At 40.3% G+C, this 21,337-nt stretch overlaps 1 protein-coding gene across 1 annotated transcript; it reads right to left on the bottom strand.

Annotated features, from left to right (window-relative positions):
• Positions 1–1,244: 1,244 nt before the first annotated feature.
• Positions 1,245–20,745, bottom strand: gdpd4a (glycerophosphodiester phosphodiesterase domain containing 4a; the record flags this gene model as incomplete). The annotated part of the gene is made up of 16 exons (XM_020643482.3): positions 1,245–4,008; positions 5,828–5,907; positions 6,273–6,355; positions 6,933–7,080; positions 10,687–10,844; positions 11,915–12,133; positions 12,263–12,413; positions 13,540–13,622; positions 14,079–14,224; positions 16,606–16,699; positions 16,828–16,926; positions 17,064–17,123; positions 18,062–18,155; positions 19,162–19,265; positions 19,734–19,839; positions 20,684–20,745. Coding segments are annotated over 16 exons (1,794 nt in total), but the record flags the coding sequence as incomplete, so codon positions are not given.
• Positions 20,746–21,337: the final 592 nt, after the last annotated feature.

The raw sequence follows: 21,337 nt of genomic DNA, 5'->3' as shown, positions 1-21,337 counted from the left end.
TGAGTGAATAAAGATGTTACATATATCTGTACAGTATGTCGACCTGTAGATGTGACATCGCTTCATCCATTAACCTGCTCTGGTTTTGTTTGTATGACCATTACACATTCAATTTAACAGTGCCAATCCATCCATTTCATACCTTCACGTTCTGTTTTTCCCTCTTGTGGACTAAAGTAAACTTCTGTTTCCTGTTGTGTGTGTTGATCTTTTTTAAGTGGGATTTATTATTATTTCCTCAATCATGTTGACTTCTTGTGGTGTTTTCAAAGTCTGTGTAACCTCTGCTTGTACTTTTGTAAAAAAAAAAAGGAATTAAATTAGTTTGGACCTGACTGATTTCAATGACTAAATGCATGCACGCTAATTTTCCACTATATTCAGAAGACAACAATATTTTCATGTTGCTATTGGGTCAAGTAAAGAAGGTTTTTTTTAAAGGCTTTTATTGTGAAGGTTTAGAAGTTTTTCTTTGACAAATATCCAGCACTTTCAGATGTTTATCTCAATTAGCGTTCACATCAGCTAACATCCAATAGCCTCTTTCACTTCATGGTCGCGGCTAGAGTTTTAAACAAACAACTAGTCGACAGGTTTCAAAGCTGAATATTTATATTCATTGGCAGTGTGAGGATGAAAGTAGGAATTGTGTTTTTTTGTGTTTAAAAGGCCGGACTGTGATACTTTAAGTACATTAAGTCAGTTTATTATCACTGTGAGGACACGGAGCTGGAGAAAACTGAAGCTATTCTATCAGCAGTTCACATGTACATAAAGACTTGGCTATGTTATGCTGTTAATATTAATAAAATATAGTTTTATGACAGAGGGGAAACATTTAGTTCACAGCAGGAAAAATCATTTTAAATGTTTGATTTAAATTGTTTCAGTCCCAATACAAGCAAAAACTTAAATTCTTTCCTGCTTTGCTTTGTCATTTATAAATGTTTACCATTTGTCTGTATAAAAGTTTTAAATTTATAGATTTAACATTTAAATAATTTCAATTGATAATAAAAAAAAGAAAAAGGTTGTTTGTTCTCCTGATAAATCATCACCTCACTTGTCTGATAACACGTCTGATTTATTCAATCTTTGCAAAACAGCTGACGTTTCTCCACACAATCTTTGCTTCCCATAAAATAACTAATAAGAAAAAAACAGAAAGAAAGTAAAGTGTAACATAGTCATATGTTTTAAGACCCAGAAAACCATCCCGGACAGTGTGACCAATAATAAGTGAACTGTTTTCAATGTTTTAATAACAACAGCATGTACAATCAGAGAGAAGTTGCAGTAAAAAATGGAAATGCTTCAATAAAATAATTTAGAAAACGTCTAAACCTCATAAACCAGCCTGTGGGCCTGACTCTGTATTTGTTTACCTTAACATCTTTTCCCTCTTATTCGTCTTAATGACTTCTTTAGGTTTACTAAAACGACGTGCAGAGCAGCATGCAAGGGTCGCCTGCATGTGAGAGCAGTGTAAAGAAGTCCTAACTTAACAAAACGTCTTAAGATATTACATTAATAAATCTCCTGTGTAATGCTGTTTAATCATAAATCAGGGTGGAAGTAGGAAACTTTAAGTGCGTTATTCTGCATAATTCAAGGAAATCCCAAATTTGGTGCAAGGAAAAAAAAAAGGCAGCCGAAGATTCACCGCACGTGTTTCTTATTTACAAACAAGATGCTGTTCTACTCTAATTATCAAACATGTTTCTTTAACCTCTAGATTGCTGTTTTATGAAATTAAGTTTCAATGAATGTCAGAAAAACTTGTTACACATTTAAGTCATCTGCAGGTCTGGCATCAAGAGATATATTTGGTGGAGAATCACTTTAAGAAAATCAACTTCTAAAGAAAACAAAGAATAAATTAAAAACATGCTCGGCTTAAATGCATCACATCTCCAAGCAGCGCTGCATCGTAAGCTGACTCGCTCACTTCAAACTATAAGAGTATAAAACATATTCAATAGAATAAATATGGCTGCGCAGGGATTGATAGCTGTAGCTGATATTCTCAACAGGTAAACAAAGACGCTTTAACTAACGATACCAGACAGTACATTAAGTTTCTATGTGGCAGCTGCAGGTGAATCTGCACGGTATCTACTGATCTCTAATTTTAGATCATTTCACAAACGTTGTATTTATGTCTCACATCAGCAGTGAGGCGGGGAGTACGCACGATGTCAGCCGGAAGCCTGGTGTTGCCTTGATGTTTTTAAGTTGAAATAAACGCTAAAAACATGAATCTTCCTAAACGTGTTGGTGGCCACCTCAGTCAGTCGAACCAAAACCAGGTCTGTGTGAGTCCAGCATGAGGCTGACAGGTGGTACAGGACACACATTTACACAAACGCTAATCTTAGAAGACTAACATAATGGCTAGTTTGTTGTGCCATGTTGACAGCGCTTCAGACTGCACCTTTAATGTAACGAGCCCCCCACTGTGAGCTGTTACAGCTCTCACATGTAATCTGCAAACATGTGAATTAAAGGAGATCTGTCGGAAACTATTGCTATGTCTCCAAACAAAATGAATGTACATGAACTGTGTTGCATAAATAAATTGCTTCTTATTCAAAACATTCAAATGTAGCCTTTTTAATTGCACTTCCTGCAACAGGTCCGGCTTTATTTCTATCACTGTGCAGCTAAACCTCTTCAGGAAGTCAAGGCATCTAAACTCAGGGATTTAACACCTGAAAAGTCCAGACAGGAAACTCTGGATTTCAGATCTTAAATCAGTTTAGGTGAGAAAAAAAAGCTCAGATGGACTTCATAATCGTACTTTTGGAAAGTACTGTGTGCGTATATATTTAAGGAAAAAGCAGGCGCTGTATTCACCGCGTCATAAAGAGCACAAGGTCTGATTTCTCAGAAGCATCTTTATGTTTTCACAGCAGCTAATTCTACATTTGGCACAAACCTTCAGCCAGACTGAAAACGACTTCCAGCCAGAACATTCCTCTCATGCTTTTATCAGAAACACGGCCCCAGCTTGATAATACATTCACTTTAGTACAAAACATAAATAATAACTAACAATACCCACTCAGTTTACATTCATTCTGTCAGTCCAACACCACTTCCAACAAGCCACAGACACAGAGTAAAATAGAAAATATCATTGAAAGTTTGGTCTGAGGCTTCTGATATATTTACAGCTAGAAAATGAAAAAAAGCTCCCACAGAAGATTCTCAAGAGTCCATTTTTATCTTCGTCCACACTTCTCCTGCTCCAGGTTCTCCTCCGCTCTGCCGCTCTCTCTCTCTCTCCCTCTCTCTCTGACTCATTTGGTTTTTATCAACGAGAAACACGAGACAGGAAGAGTAACAGCGGCTAATGATCTACTACAGAAGAATATATTTATTGTTTCTCCTTTTCTTTAGTGAGGTTTAGTTTCCTTAACATCTCAGCTGGTGAAGTTTGAATGAAAATGATGTTCTAAAAGCATGTCAGCCTCTGGATGAGCGTTAACACTGCACTTTTCCAGGACTTTTTATCGTGACACTGATGAGATTGCAGGACGGGAAATGAACTGTGGTAATGCTCGGCTCGAGTCCACGGAGGCTCTCTGCTCTGATCAGTGGATGAGGTTTAGCTCAGCAGTTCTGTTCCGGTTCTGGGCGGTCGGCCCAAAATCCATGAAAGGATGAGAGAGGAGAGGAAAGCCAGAGAGAGTTTGCCGTCTCTTCGATTCCTGATCACTTTCCCTGTTTGGTTTTTTAGTCAGAAATATTCATCATAACTGAAAAATACTTTTGATTAAAACAGATTTTCCAGCCAACTTTAACGCTCTCTTTCTCTCCCTAAGAACTTAATTAACTCTCATCTTCTGTACCTCTCTCTCTCTCTGTCTCTCTCTCTCTCTCTCTCCATTTCTCCCAGTCACTCCTCTGTGATGGTGGGCAGATGAGGGGCGCTGGGTGAATTGGGCGCACTCCGCAGGTCGGGTCTAACGTTGACGCTGGAGATGGACCACACGTCACTCAGCTCTGCAAAAGGGCAAACAGATCGGAGTTAATTCTGTTATATTTAAAAATCAAAGTGCTCGAGGAGATAGGATAAAGGAAGGGAGGTGTGAGGAACAAATATGAGGTGGTGCAACAGTTAAATACATGCAGGTGTGCAAGAACATTAAAACATTTAAATTAAAGATACAGTACGTACAACTTTTTTTTTTAGATATTTAAGAGATTTTAAAAAGAGAGCAACGTTCAAACTGTTGAGCTCAATACATTATGAAAGGACACACATAGTGTTTTAGATTTTAGTGTTTACAAACAACCTGTTTGGGTCCTTCCATTCATGTCTAAGCATAACATTTCTTTGGAGATATTTATCCAAAATAAAAGGCTACGCTATGGTACCAGAAGGTAATTTAATCTTGATGTATTCTGTACTCTAACTCATTAAGATTTGATATAAAGAACAACCATTTATAAATCCATCTGCTTTTCATGTAATCAGCTCATGTCACCACTAGGGGTCACTATCTAACAGCAGTATTCAGCTGCTTGTCTTTCACTTGTCCATCTCAAGAGTTTTGCTCTAATTTCTCAAATGCAAAGTTGATCCACTTCAACTTTAAGACATATAATGTACAACACGTCATCATCCCATCCACATCTGTACAATTTCAGTATTAGTTGTATTATGGTTTTGCAAACTAAAATATTTTCCAAATGACCCCCTAACCCAATAGAAGGGTGCACAGTTCTAACAGACTCAGGGTTCCTACAGGGTTTCTGAAGGTTTCATGCAGGGCTGACATGCAGGGTGTCATGGGTCGAAGACGGGGGAGAGAGAGACGAAGCCTCCGGCAGGGGGTTCAGATTGGAGCGGGCTCCAGCAAACAAAGATCACCTCTGCAGAGTCTGACAAACACACACACACACACACACACACACAAACACAGACATGCAGACACACACAGCAGGAATTCACTGCATGCAAAAATAATAATCATAAAGAGATGGTCTTGGGATGTGCCAGCTAGCTGACTAAACGGTTAGACGTCTTCTACCTCACTAGCCATTAACAAAATGACTTCTCAGTTAAACCAATCACCCAATACTTTATATGTTGGCCCACAATGCTGGTCAAATGCTGGACTCAAACTGTAGCACAGCGCCCCTCCACAAGCTGGGGCTAATGCCTTAAGACTGGCTGTCGACCCGGTTAAAGGGCCTTCTCCTCTCCTTTACTGCTTGGGTGAAAACAAGCAAATAAACGGATACTCTCTTGTAGGGGCAGCGTGTCAGGCAGTACTTTAGGGAGATATGTTTGTAGTCTGTCAGGTTACACTGACATATCCACCGGAGCAATGTGTGTCTACCTTTCAACCTGCAAGGAGGACAGTGTATTTGGTTCACACTGGGCAAACCAAATAACATTGTTTACCCGCAGACAATTCCTAATAAGTTGTGCTCAATTTGCACTGTTTTCTAAGTTTGTTCTTACATTTAAACTAGTTGGATAGTCTGAATTTAAATTTCCATTAAACCGACGAGGTCCCAAGATGGTGAAAACAAATCTGTGAGTGTTTAGTATCTTTACTGAATTATATAAAAATAAGTCTTTCTATGATGGCCCTTATCTTGTTTTAAAAAAATATAATAATTTGTTGTTTTGGTATTTAAATGACAGAAGCTTTTTTCTACAGAGATATCCTAAAGTCTGCCTGAGTCAGTAAAGAAACCCACTCACAGTTCACTCAGCTGATTTAAGGCGGGACAGAGACGAGGCTTAAAGTTTAATCTGTTGACACAGAAAATAAACAAAAAGTGAGATGAAATAAAAATGTTCTCATACCCGTCCTGAACTTGCTGTAGGGTCCGTTCTCGTGAGTCTGACGGCTGCCGGACCAGAAGGGCAGGCCTCTCTCTCTCCACCTGTGACACACACACACACACACACACAGGGAGATCAGAGCAGCACAGAATAATGTGTAAATAGCACACACACTCTCTCCTACAACTCATATTAGCGTTTTCTCATGTCTGCAGCGTCTCTCCTCACATAGATCAAAAACATATTCTTGACTCTCTTCACATGATATAATATCTGATCACATTTTATTAATAAAACCTCATCAGCAGCCAAATGACTCTGCTGAGCACAGCTTCTCCACCCCAACACCAGATGTAAGGATAAGAAGGGGAGGATAATTATGAGAGCAGTGTGTGTGTGTGTATGTGTGTGTGTGTGTGTGTGTGTGTGTGTGTGTGTGTATGTGTGTGTGTGTGTGTATACGCACCAGTGGAATATGAAAACTGTGATAATGAGGAAGGCAGACACAGCATCAGTCAGAATCCACATTAGTGTATATTCCTCTGGAGTCTGGAGAGATACAGAGAGAGAGAGAGAGAGAAGAGTTGATTAAGTGTGCTGAACTAAACACTCCTCAGTTTGCAGAGAAAGAACCAGAGTGTGAACTTGAATATCATTACCTAATCCAATCACCAGAGTATTTGGCTTGAACTTGAGCACTCAATATCAAAAAATGTAATCAAAATGAATTAACACAGACACGTGGGTGGCGAGAGAGCAGGTTTATGTAACATAAAAAGGTCACAGACTCACTCTTCAAACACCCACAACACCTGCTGAAGTGATGTTCAGACTGATACAGAACCTCCTACCTGCCTCAGAACAGAGGAGCACTGATATAAATGTGGTACTGTATTCACAAAGTGTACTCAGACATCATGCAATTACCTCCTGAGTGTTAAGACAGTCAAATAATAGGCATGTCAGTTTTAACTTTAAGATTTTACAGTTTTGGTCCATGCTGGGAGCACATCAGAGAAATAATCCTCAACTGGAGCGCAAAATCAGCTCCCATGATATTCAATTACTTTCCATTAGTGGTGATTATAATTAAAAAACAGAGTGGAAGATATATACGTCTGCTCACCATGAGGAAGAGCGGCTGCTTGATGTTGGATAAGATGTGGATGGAGTTGGTGGTTACAGATTGAGCTCCTGCACACCAGGCCAGAGTGTAGAGCCACGGCTGGCTGATCACAAACAGGTTGGTACTGATGTTCACTGACTGGTACTTACTGTAAAGAGAGAGGAGGAGAGAGAAGAAAAAGCATGTAACCTTTAAAAAGAAGACACTGAAGAATCACCTTAGTAAGCCATCACTCAGACTCAGTGACTCAACTCCCTGTACTCTCATAAAAAGCACAAAATACCAAATCAATTTAACCACAAAAAGCCACAAAAAACCCCAAAGGACATTATTTCATGTTTCCAAAATTGAAAAATACAACAGCCCTGTATCTAACCACTATAGCAGATATAAAGCTGAAGAAATCAATGATGATGTTCACCTGCAGTGACCGCAGATTTGACACTTATAACCTTTATAGCACAAACAAACATGGCCGTCGAGTGTCAACAGGCTGCAGTTTGTTGGATATAATAATGTCTCAGAGGACGGCGAGCCAGAGAGAGTCAGAGCTGCAGGACGTAAACGGCAGCACAAAATACGGTAATAGTGTTTGACCTTCTGAGCTTTTCAGAAATCTCTCAGATGTCCTGAAATGACCACAAACACAGGGGGAACACGTCCATGACTTTTGTAACCCTTTGCTAGAAGTAACTTCAGAAAAAAACAATCTCCGTTGTATACCCCTTTAAAGTCAGTTATAATGCATTTAAAGGAAAGGAAAGAAAGAAAAAGAAGAAGAAGAAGAAGGAGAAGAAGAAGAAGAAGAAGAAGAAGAAGGAGATAGAGCTTCTTTTATTTTACTTTAGAGAAAGGGGAAGTAAAAGTATGAACATGTAGGAAGAGAGGATTGGAGAGTAAAGTGAAGAAAGGATAAAAAAAGGAGAGGTGGGAGGAGGACAGGAAATATGAAGTTGGTGACGACAAGAAGAAGAAAAAAAGAATGAAGGAAGGTCGATGAGAGGAGGTAAAGAAAGACCGTACAGAGAGGTTTGGATTTAAAAGAGATAAAAGGATGGAGGACACACACACACACTCACACACACTCAGGTATCTGTCTGTATCCCTGTCTGTCTGTCTGAGGAGATGAAAGCCTCCTTTGATAGTCTAATGATCATCTGCAGAGGTCAGCACTGAGAGGAAACTATTCTTTGGCAAGTTACACAACCTGGAGTTGTGTAATCTGGAGGAGTTGTATAATCCAGTTATTGTTCTGGGCTGTGACCTCTAACGGAGGAACGGGTCAAAAAGGGCTTGTTCTCTTGGTATTATATCATCTTGTTGAAAAGTTTGAGAAGAGATGAGAACAAGCTGTATTCCTTTTCACCTGTAGATAATAAACCCAGAAGACAACACACTTTTTAAAGCTGCAGCAGTGAGCCATACAGACGCCAATAAAACTGTTTTACTTTAATTTAAATATGCAATGATGCTTTTTCCCCAATGATAATGATAATTCAACTGAGATCCCATTTCATACCAATCCACCTGACAACTGATATATTAAATTTAACATGACATGGACAAAGTAACAGAACTGAATATGGATCGGTTATATCATGGCAGATCTGCGTAAAGCACTGTTGATATTGACACAGATAGAAATCTAAGAGATCACTGCAATCCTATTTTTAATGTTTCAATTTCTGGTGTGACTTGCTTGAGACATTCTGTCTTACAAAAGCTGCTTTATGACATTCACTCCTGAAAATGTCTAGAAGTTTCTAGAAATAGAAAAATCTTTCTGAGTTTCTTATTCACACATGTCCCTCACAGGGGAAAGTTTTACCTTTTGGACTGGGCAGGTGGAAAGTCTCAAGGGACAGGACAGGAATTAAAGAAGGACACACTAAGGTAGCAGAAAGGCTGCAGAGTCTGACGCCAAGATGACAATTTGTTGCCTTTAAATGAATGCCATGTGTAACTGCATGTATTTACAGTTTAACAAAAAAGCAGAGAAGAACATACTTGCAAGCAGAAAAGATGAGGAAGCAGTTTTTTTTAAGATAGTGGAGGTCACACACTGCTTGCTTTTGGGGAATTTTCCTGAATATTTCCTGACGCTTTCTCACATCGGCTCACACAGACATTGTGCAGAAATTTTACTAGGGGGTGCTGGCAGAAGAGAAAATCATGTTGGGCTGAATTGGGGTAAAAAAAATGTGGCTGTTTGTGTTCAAGCAAGCCCAAGCATGGTTTGGATGTACCAAATGTTCTTGATAACGGCCAGATGAGACCTTTTTTTTTCTGTTCCAGTCATCAGTGAATCAATGTACAGTCGCACAATATAAATACCTATGTGAAGTATGACCAATTCCCTTTAATGCTCAGGTTATATAAAATCACACAAGCCCTGTGCTTATGAAGTCTCATGGGCCCAACTTTGAGATGACGGTTAGCTCACCATGCAACAATATGATTCATCACAACAGGCGCTCCAGCTGATGACACAAACACAGAAGCATAAAGCTGATATTGAGATGTTACAGTGAAGATAGATCATCAGCAACAAGGGGAACTATTTCAGAAACTGTCGTGTTTAAAACCGTCAATGTGAGTCACTCAACCATCTTTCCAGATTGTTCTCCCACAGCTTCGCCCACTCGTTTCTGTGCTCCCACTTATCAGCCTCTCTCATCCTCTTCTTTATTAACCACCTCCTTTAGATTAAAACTCCTGTGTCCAAGGCAAGCCGTCTTTACCTTCCCCCGCTGTTTCTGTTTTTTGTATCTGTCAGTCCTCTTTTTCTCTCCCCTCTCCTGCAGTCAACGTCTCATCTGCCCGCCCTTTGACTCCCTCTCTCTCTTTTTCCTCCCCTCATTTCCCTGCGGCTGTTCTACAAGCAACGAGATGGAGTCGCTGAGGATGTGGCGGCCATCTGTACCCAGAGTTACATAACTTAACACGTGTACAGGCACACACACGATCACTGGTGTTCATGGCATGAAGATTTTTAACCAGTTGGATCGCAATACTTTAAATCGCAATATAAATCGAATGGGCCACCAAGAATAGTAATCAGAACATCGTCCCAGCGCTATTAGGCACTGTGTTGATTAGCTTCAGGTTACTTTATTATACCTGTAGGTACATTTGGTTGCAGGGAGAGCCACATATACTTAAAGTCTTTATATGTGATTTTTCACACTTAAATATAATATAAATCAAGTTTATCCTCTGAAAATAACTCTGTGAGTCATGACTGTCTACAATGGGTGTAACACCCGAGTCCCACTGTCTGTCATGTTTTCAGAGTTTTCAGAGTCCTATCTTCACTTTGTTTACATCGCCAGGACGGCCGGCTGACTCCTCCCCTCGTGTATAAAAGTTGTTTAATTGAGGGACTAGAGAAAAGAAGAATAACATACTGTACTCACTGCTTAACTGTGTTTCTAGATCACGCTCATTTCAGGTAAATTTACATGCAGTGTGAAGATACCAGCATAATAAAGATCACTAGCATTAGCATGCTAACACAACAATGCAGCGCCAGTTGTTTTGGTTTCATGCTGGAGCTCAAGGGCGACACCTGCTGGATCAAAAAATCACATTTAAAGACTTTAAAAAAGTATCCTCTTGCAGCCGACATGATTCCTTATTAAAGAAGTTAAGAAAGGCAAAATATTTAGATTATTAATGAGCTCACACAAGGGTAAAAGTTTCCTGTGTGTGTGTGTGTGTGTGTGTGTGTGTGTGTGTGTATGTGTGTGTGTACCTGATCTGTTGTTGTGACATGGTGCTGTAGTGCAGGTTCAGTCTGGTGATGTGGTTGTCAGTCAGTTCCTGGATCGACGCCTTCTCTCCAGAGGTCTGCTGCAGCTCTGGGTCCATCGCCCGCACCAGCTCCCTGTCCTCAGACGGCAGCCACAGCACCTAAACACAAACACAACACACACACACTCAATGATCACATCCTATTTAACATCAACCAACAAAAATGCATCACTTGTGCTTTCACTACTTACAAATAGTGTAAATTAAACAAGTAAAACTACGTGTTTAGATTTAGACATTAGAGATTTAGTGAGACTTTTGGGGGTTGATCTCAAAAACTTCAGTAGACCATTATTTGTTTAAACACAACAGATTAAACTCTGATTATTACACCTAAGAGTCCCAGTGTTATAGAGATGCTTTCTTGTCATACCACAGCCTACATTTCTCTCATCTATGAGCAAGAAGTGAGCAAGTGTGAATGTAAAAAAAAAGTTTTCTTATTTTTAGCTGCATTGAATGACGCTCTTGCGGTTAAACCGGCTTTGTTTGCAGAAGACAAACTTTTCTGTTGTCAGGCTCGTCTGCAAATCCTTAGTGAAAAGTCTTGAATCCTGGCATTCTTTAGACTTTAGACTTTATCGTCCACATTGGGGAAATTCCTTTTCACAGCCCCGAATCTTTCCAACAGACAATTCCCACCAAAGAAGAGTGCATACACAAAACACAGTGATTTCTATATGAAGTGTATGAGTTTGTTTTTGTTGTTGAAACTGTGTGTGGAGGATAATCTTGACCAAATCACCCTTGGAAAAAGATCTCTACCTAGCTAAATAAATTAATAAGATCCCTTGTGAGCAGAAAAAGTCCACTATGTAATTCTGATGGACATTAAGAGAGGAGCATTTGACATGTTTCTGTAGTCAAATTAAATCTGAAGGAGTGGGACATCAACGCATCAGGAGCCCTACAATCTGAAACTTTACTTTATTTGACATATAAATAATGGAAGAAGATTAACCCTAAAGTTTTAAAACAAAGATCTTCTCTTTTCAGATTATGAAGATTGTAAAAATGTTGATTGTCTAGACTTAATAAAATATATGCTATTGTATTATAGAGTAGAGTTTTAATACTACATTTTTTAAAAACAACCCCACAAATATATAATATAGTACAATATATGTCAGCTGTCATTTTAAGTGTGACAGAAAACACTGAACAGTCACCTGTGATGAGTTGATGTGGGCCTGCACCACCTGCAGAGTCGTGTTAATGAATGATCGACTGTAGGGATGTCCCTGCGGCGGTCTGCGCAGGTCAAACAGCACCAGTCTGCCACTACTGGACGCCACTTCAAGGAACTGTGCCAACGAGGGAATGGACTGATTCTGGGCCCGGGAGCAGTCTGCCTCAGGCAGGGACGAAACTGTACCAAAGGGATCCCTCTGACAGCCGAGTGATGTCAGAAAAAAAGACTCAAAGTCATTCTGAGAATTCATAAGATGTCATGTCATAAAATGTAGCTTTATTTAATATTTTATTTATTTATTTTATTTGCATGTTGTTAGTCTCACCGATAAGAACCAGTTGCCAGCGTTGAGCTGCTGCAGCTCTGCCCAGGTGAACATGGAGGCATCAAGGTCAGTCCGGTTTGGGAAAACCTCAGCAACGTTAGTGGTTCTCCTCAGAGTGGAGTCATGCATCAGGAAGGGAACGCCGTCATAACTACAGACAGGGATGCAAATATTAACAGAGTGACAAAGAGAGGAAGAAGGAGGGAAATATGACACAAACTTTAGATTAAGACGGAAATATGAATGAAAGTGTAGGAGGAAAAAAAATCAGGAAAGAATAGAGAGGGAGGATGATTAAAGCAATCCGTAAGCTTTTAATTCTCCGGAGCTAAAAACACCTGTAATCTATCCAAGTCAGGCTGTCATAAAGACATCTTTGTCCTTCATGAACACAAACACAAGCGAAGTCACCGAGTCGCTCATCTCCATTAATCACACGAGGAGTGTTATCAGTTATGTTTATGCCCATAAACAAAGTATAATAGATTACCTCTCAAAACCTTTGGCAGTTTAATTACACAGAAGTGCCAAGTAGCAATAATCATCCATGCAGACCACACACACACACACACACACACACACACACACACACATACACACACACACACAGGTCATCAGCTGCATGAGCCTAAGATAACCGGCTAACGCTGAGTCATGCAGTGCCGCTAATCCTGCTTTCAGGCTGCACGATAGTGTGCTAACCCACCAGTCGTGGGCTAATGGGAAGGGCTAACAGTTAACTGGATTAGCAGGGCAGTAATCACCTTAGTGCTGATGGTAGCATGCTAGCATCTGATCTGTGCAATTAGCATCAAGGCACAGACGCAGCATCAGTGCACTTTTGAACGGCTCCTCTGTTGATCAGAGGGCAGTGAGCGGACGAACACGCTGTGATCTGTTACGTCACCTCAACAAAAGTGTCTGAGCGTTTAAACAGTTTATTCAAATAATCAAGAAGTAGATTATAAAGGGATGTTTGCTGTTGCTCCTGCATTGCTGTGTTTACAAAGTATGCACACTTCACTCAATATGTAAACTCATATCGCTGCAAATAATGAAGACCACACGAAGCAGTTATTAACTTATCATGTTTGCAGCTGAGAGAAGAATGAAAAGGCTGCAATGGCCACTGTCGTGATAACAGTGTTGTTACAAATAAAAGACCCACACAGAAATGAGATGAATGACAGATGCATGAGTGTAGAAAAGCACAAACCCACCTGAGAACATTTAAAAATAAATGTCTAGACAGACACACAGGTGAGGGCAGTAAATACCTGATTGTGACGTCAGTCTCCAGTCCTTCTCCTCCCGCTTCCAAGGCCTTCTCAAACGACATTACTGTATTCTCTGGAGCAAGCTACACACACACACACACACACACACACAATGCGATAAAAACATTTAATTACCAATGTAAGTTAGGGTTCTTTTTTTCTATAAAACAGATTTGTTTCTTGCACATTTATTGGCATGATGTGTTTGTTCTCTTTTACTCATTTGTGCTACAGTTCATTAATTTTTCATTTAAACAACATTGCTTATTTAGCCTGGTTTAAAATGCGTATTGCAGTGGGAATAAAAGATTTTCTGTAAGTTTTCTTTTTCACCAGTGGTACTTTAAAACGACTGCCTGAGGGGAGCAGCTGAAATGAGAGGTGAAGGGGGTGTGAAGGATCCCGAGTGATGCAGACTGCTTTCCTTTCTGCTGCTCGCATGTAAAGTTCTGATTCACACTCGTTTCCCTTCGGATGAATTAATCTGTGCCTTCTCTTAAAATCCTAATCCAACCATCACAGTTCAGGTCATTTCTCACCATCGGGGCCCCTCTGTGTCCGATGAGTCTCGGGGCAGGTCCCAGCGTTCCTGCTTCTTTAATGCAGGGTGAATACATTCCCAGAGGGACCAGATAGAGAGAGAAGAGCACGGAGAGGAAGAGACCCAGCACCGCCACCTGACGCACTGAAGAACACACAACAACAACAACAACAACACAAAGACACAGGTGTGTAAAGAGATAGAAAACATGGCCTTATACAATCTGAACTGAAACTTTCTGCTGATAAATTTAAATATCTTTGGTCGCTTTCAAGGTGGTCACTTGTGGATGGATTCATCACACCGTTCATTTATTATGTGCTTTTTATTTTTCGCAAAAAAAAAAAACAACCAATATCAACATCCATGTATTAAACCAAATGTCTGTGATTACACTTTGATGCTGATTTGCACTCCGAGCATATAAAACATTTGTTGGTGAAAAATAGGCTGCAATGAAAAAGAACGTTTATAATTTCATAATCTAAAAGACCTCTGTCCAAAAATAACAACACAAGCACACAAACACACACAAATGATACAATAAACCATCCAAGAAAACAAACAATTGATTGTTTGAGAAGAGTGCTCCTGCAGAAATTGGGAGCTAATCAGGATTAAATTCACTAAATCTTTCCTGATAGGATCAAGGTGGCGGTCTGGTGCAGAATATCAGCCATATGGTCGACTATCAGAAACACTGCGGTCTGGTTAGGAAAAAGGGTATCATCTTGAATGAAAGTATCAGTATTATCTTGATAGTTAAACCTTTTAAAAAATCATTACTTTCTTTATTACTTGTTTGATTATTGTGTTCTCTTATTTTGTTTTACTGATTGTCCTCATGCAAATGTTTGTTGGTCTCAATTCACTCCAGTAAGATACATCTCAACCTCAGTAAGTTTTCCAAATACACAAAGTTTAAGGACAAATCTGTAAATGATCTACTAATGTAATGATAAAGTGAGCTTACTATATGATCAGACATTAAGGAAACATGCTATGTTGAAGTGCTGGCTTCTCTGACAACAATGCAGCAGCCAGTATGTCCTCCTTCTAACTTTAGATTCTGCTCCTGAATGCTCTGGATTGGTTTGGACCAGAGAAGGTAGGCAGGTTTTAAGGCAACCCCCCACATGGCCGTTTTGGACGCCCCCTCGGTTTATCAGATATGAGAGCAGTTATCAGGTCAACAGGTGTTGCAGTGATGGAAGCGGGCAAGAGAAGTGGTTCAGATAGAAGTGATTGTACCCGACCTAAAAAGCCTCTGCATGTTTCTAATAAGCTCCACGAGCAGAAACGTGCTCAAACTAGGATCAATATTGGAGATGCTTTTGAAAAATGGAGAGAGGTTAGAACACAGAAAGGTTTACAGACCCATGCAGAGCTGGATAAACACTGAAGCTTCAGTGTCCACCACATGGTGACCTGTGTGAGCATGGACTCTAGAAAGGAGGGGGCGGGGAGACAGCTCTCTACAATTGTAAGGTGAGCTTTAAGTCTGTTTACAGCTTCATCCAGCATCCTTCTCCTCTCAAATCTGTACGCTCTCTAGTGCCTGAATTCAATAAAGCTACAAGAGAAACCCACTTAAAGCCCTTTCTATCTCAGCTTGGGAGGGTGTTCATCTCAATCTGGTAAAAATCGAGGGGAGCTATATTACATCTTGTGCTTTGGCAAGTCTCTCTCTCCTTCGTCTTCTGCCAGGAGAGACCCCTGGCATGACTCAGCATCACTCTACCCGCTGAATCACCATGGCAACAGGGGACAGTACCCATGGAGACCAAAAGAGAGACGCAGGGAGACATAGAGGTCAAAGCTATTCAGTGCAGAGGGGGGGGAAAAAGCAGTTTTTCACAAAGCAAGACAGACAAAGTGACCCAAAGGCAAGGAAAAAGAACAAGAACGTCAGGATGATGAAGGACCAGAGAAAAAAACTAGACAAAGAATCAGACAGTCTAAGAGACAAGAGCAAAATCAATTAGGAAAAAAAAGAGACATTGATTTTCTGTTAAGGTGAAGTGAAGACAGAGAAAGAAGGATGGAAGGAAATCTCTACAGCTGTGAAATCCCTGCCCGAGAAGTGCGTCACACTGCTGTGGGGTATTTTCGATAAAAGTTAAGCTTAATTCCTAACTGGTGGGGCAGCTCATTACGAAACAAAACCGTTCCTATTCTGCCAGCAATCAGCCAAAATGTAATTTCACCAAGGTCCTTAAGCCTTTTGTTTCCTCCTGTTTCTGCAGTTATGTCACTGAGAGGTTGCACGTTGGAAAAGAACAAAGAAGGTACTTTTTTCAATTTGTTAGCTTTCAAGCAAAAACTGACAAAGCATAAACCAACTTTCATTATGATGGTGAAGGTTGGAGTATTTTCTATTGCCTTACTTGTTTCACTTTTATACAGATAAATGTATTAAATGTTTGTTTGAATACGTCTTAAAGTGCTCTACAGTAACTACACATTTACAGAGATCCAAAGAATTCCAATCTAAGCTTAACACAAACTCACATTAGCTCGCTTACCTCTCTTGTTCATGCGGAAGAAGTGCAACGCTATTGGCCAGGAGAGGATCGCCATCAGTGAGACTGCAGCCACATGGAGGAACGGAGCTGTGACCTGATGATAAAAGTCGAAGGGAACGCTTTTAACTTTCTTCACTGACTTTAAGACAATACTTTTTTAATAAGTGATAAAATAACTGATATTCTCTTCTTTGATTGGCTTGTGTTTGAGGACTCACTCACCTGCAGGGAGAGAAGGAGAGTCTTCCACTCTTTGCTCCAGAGGTCAGACAGGACGGCGGTGGCTATGACGGAGAACGCCAGTGTCACCACAATGCCCGTCTGACAGAAACACAAGAGAACCAAAAATATGCAACTTATGACAGTTTATTACAGACAAATGTAAAGAACGGAACAGTCTGTCAGTAGTTTTGGTGTTAATTATTCTATTATTTTTGTTCTCTGTGTGTTTGAAGTACCTTGTGGCTCCAGTGAAGGTACAGTCTCTGACCCTCAGTAAGCAGACACACCGCCAAAACCTGAACACAATTTTAATATATTAATTAAAATGCTGTGTCATGGTATGTTGAAGCTTTCTTTATTCAAGAAAAGCAAAGACAATGTTGACCAAAACCAACAAAAACATACAATTTCAGCATGTTTTAAAACAACGAAGATGTCCCATCCCTTTCTCTCCAAGGAGAAGTAAAGCCTTCACTTCATCCATGTAAATTTTTCTGTGTTATATAATAAGTCTTAGATAATTATCTTCACCTCAGCCAAGCGGACAAACTCCTAAATGTCACTCAAAGTGCTCAGGGGGCTGTGTGGTTGATTTGCACATGTCCTTGATGAAACTCTTGTAATTTACTCTGATTATAAGAGAACAGGGTCAAACAAACTGTGCAGCAGGGCGACTGCAGATGAAGCTCCACTGCTGCAGATATTTGGTTGATTTAGAGGCCGTAAGGTCGAGGGTCTTGCCTAAAGAGCGCATCAGAAGCTGTTCAGGGATGGAAAGTGTCCAAACATGCAAACATCAGAACGGGCAACCTTTGATCTTAATATAGCCCGACTGACTTTTAGAGCTTTGATATTTATGTCCTTCTGATGTCTCGCCTTCACTAGGGGGCGTTTGAGGGGGACAAAGTGATCCCACCTCTGTACTGTCATCGAAGGAAGTACAGAGGTGTACAGGGGTGAGAGGAGATCAGAGTAACCAGCGGGGAGGAACAGCTGTGTGTGTGTGTGTGTGTGTGTGTGTGTGTGTGTGTGTGTGTGTGTGTGTGTGTGTGTGTGTGTGTGTGTACGCAGAGCTCCCGCTACCAATCTGCAGAGTATCAAAACACATCTCTGAGCATACTACAGATGTTTTTATTCTTAGCTTCCTTGTTCTTTTCTTATATTAAAATTGTCTCTATGCAAGAATTTAAATGTGTAATTTAAATACAGGGTTGAAGTCACATTAGTGTTTTACCAATAGCAGGGCGATGTATGTGAAGAGAGCCGCAGCAATGACCAGCAGGACCAGAGACCAGGGAAACCAGAACCCCAGAGTCCCAAAGTTAAACCTGAAGAAGCAAAGTATAAACAGTCAACACCTGTCGCACATAATGTTCATTATGTTGTGAATTAAAGCCCGACCGATAAATCAGCAAGCCGATAATATCGCCCGATATCAGCATATCCAGTGACAATCAGTATCGGCTAATTTTATAGCAGATATGTGCCGATATGACTAAATGTATTCACCGGTCAAACAGCATTTCATGTGAGTATCATTGTATTACACTGGCAGTTTGCACGTAAATGTGTAGCTACTATCTTGTCTTTATTATACTGTTTTTCCTCAAGTGTTTGAAAGCTACTTTTGAGGGATCAATGCCAGTAAATGTGTATCTAAACCTATCTCTACAGAGCAAACATACTGTAGATCAAGAAAGAAAGAAATCGGCCAATATATCGGTATCGGATTCTTTTCTCCACAATATCGGTATCTGCCCCCAAACATCTCATATCGGCCATCCCTATTGTTAAAAGCTTTATATGCAATTTTTTGGATCCAGGAGATGTCACCCTTGAGCACCAGCATGAAACCAAAACAACTGGCGCTGCATTGTTGTGTTAGCATGCTAATGCTAGCGATCTTTATTATGCTGGTATCTTCACACTGCATGTAAATTTACCTGAAATGAGCGTGATCTAGAAACACAGTTAAGCAGTGAGTACAGTATGTTATTCTTCATTTCTCTAGTCCCTCAATTAAACAACTTTTATACGTGAGGGGAGGAGTCAGCCGGCCGTCCCGGCGATGTAAACAAAGTGAAGATAGGATTCTGAAAACTCTGAAAACATCACAGACAGTGGGACTCGGGTGTTACACCCATTGTAGACAGTCATGACTCACAGAGTTATTTTCAGAGGATATTCTTGATTTCTACATTTAAGTGTGAAAAATCACAGAAAGACTTTAAGTAAATGTCATAAAGCTTCATATTGTCAATAATTAGGTGACTAATCCCAACACCAAGCCTTGCCCAAATGGAAAGAAAGAAGTGTTTGCAGTGTGTTACCCACCAGTCAAAGTCATTGTAGTCATTCTGAGCTTCACTCCAGAAATAGAGGAATAAAAAACTTAGGAAGAAGGTGAGGATCAGGAGGCCAAAACTGCCACACTCCACCTGCAACACACACACACACACACACACACACACACAACCACAAGTTTACGAGTCAGAATTTGTCATTCTTAAATTGAAAAAAAAGCTTTTAGTTCAAAGAGTTTAAAGTGAGAATAAGCTTTTTGCTGATGTTACACAAAGTGGCAAAAGGAGACGAAGTCAATCATATTACAGAGTGCATATGAAGGCAGTAAATTGTGAGACAAGCTGACAGAGTTTCACTGTATTTGCTGATTCCTTTAAGAGACAAACTGACTTTCGGAGTCAGCAGGCTGGACAGAGGAAAAGCGGGCCAGGGAATCAATCCTCTGTGCAAGATCAGCAACTAACCAAACTCAACTCACTGCTTAAACTGTAGATGTTTTTGTTTGTGTGAAAGTGTGTGTGTGTGAGTGTGAGTGTGAGTGTGAGTGTGAGTGTGAGTGTGAGTGTGTGTGTGTGTGTGTGTGTGTGTGTGTGTGTGTGTACCCTGCTGCAGCAGCACTCTCCTGGCTGCGCCCGGGCTCTTTGGTATCGTCTCCATTGGCAACCATAGAGGCCGGCCAGGCAGGAGACAAATGGCTGGTGTTCATATCTGGAACAGAAAAAAATGAAAAAGAATCTATCAAAAAATCGCAAGAGACAGAGAGTCCAACAACTTTATTTACAGACACAGAGAAAAACTAACAACTAATATACATTTAATTAATAGAGAGGATTATTCTTTTCAAAAACACAATCATATTTCAGAGATTTCAATTAAAAAAATCAGCAACAACCGATGATTTTAGAAGGAGCCTGATTCATTGGGGTCTAAAACTTAAGAAGTTGAATAACTTTTTTCTGTTCCAAATCCCAAAGGTTTTAGATGAATCAACCTTCTATACCACTGTGTTTCATAATATTAAACACAGAGTAATCATACCAGTTAGTCATAAAAAAGAAAATAGCTCTCTTCAGATGATGCACTCAGTCTGTGTGTGTGCAGAAGGAAACACTGTGACTCATCCATCTGTGCAGAAACCGTCAGCAGGCCGTCTTACGTCAAAAGGAGCAGTTCTCCAAGGAAAGAATACAAAGCAAGTCGATGATCCAGAGTAACTATGACTTTATTTGGAAAGAGATACCACTACTGTAGTTTATGTTTCTTTTGCATTAAGTCATTCTTTGTTACTTCAAAACTCATGAAATCAAATTGAACTGTAATGAATAAGGGGAAGTGGCATACATTGTGGCATTGGTAAATAACTGTCACTAACATGACGTCTATTTATCTCCATAGATACTGTGGCGGTTTCCGCAGCAACCTATAAAGCAAGCACTCATTTATGATGATCACAGTGGTTTTAAAATGCCTAACAGAAGCACTCAGACTGTGTAAAATAAACTTTACATTACTGCTCAGCCGTGATGTTGATGTGTTCTTTTTGTTTTTTTACCTTTGCAGCAGCTGCCGCCGCACCACCTTTAGCTTCCCCAGCTTCAGTCTGGTCACGGGTATACAATCACCCACAGCCCGGCATCACAGAGACAGAGAGTGTGAGAGGGAGTGTGTGTTTGAGAGAGAGAGAGAGAGAGGAGGAATGTGACGAGGATGAGGAACAGAAAGCAAGAGAAAAGGAGAGAGAGGGGAAAAGGGGGGCGGAACGTCGGCCACCGAACTACCTTCACCTGGGAGGAGAGAAAAAAGTTTGTATCAGTCTAAAATGTATTTATAGGAAAACTCGACTCAGCAGGACTCTGTGTGTGTGTGTGTGTGTGTGTGTGTGTGTGTGTGTGTGTGTGTGTGTGTGTGTGTGTGTGTGTGTGTGTGTGTGTGTGTGTGTGTGTGGCAGTAGAGCCCTGGTTTATCACTGTAGCCTCCTTAAACTAGCCCAGATATCACAGATACTCTGCAGAAATACACAGTGGCCTATATGTGATATAACTGTAACTTCTGTGTCTGCTCATGGGGGCTTTACTTTTATGAGCACAGGTTACCATAGCTACCTGCCCTACATTTGACTAATCTATAATATCCCCCTAACAGCTCTCTAACCTAACACCTATAAATAACAAGTCAGTGAGTCAACTTAAAAGACCCCACAGAAAAA

This window comes from Labrus bergylta, chromosome 11 (genome assembly GCF_963930695.1).
Source record: "Labrus bergylta chromosome 11, fLabBer1.1, whole genome shotgun sequence".
Taxonomy (NCBI): Eukaryota; Metazoa; Chordata; class Actinopteri; order Labriformes; family Labridae; genus Labrus; species Labrus bergylta.
This window is presented reverse-complemented; position numbering and strand designations above follow the sequence as displayed.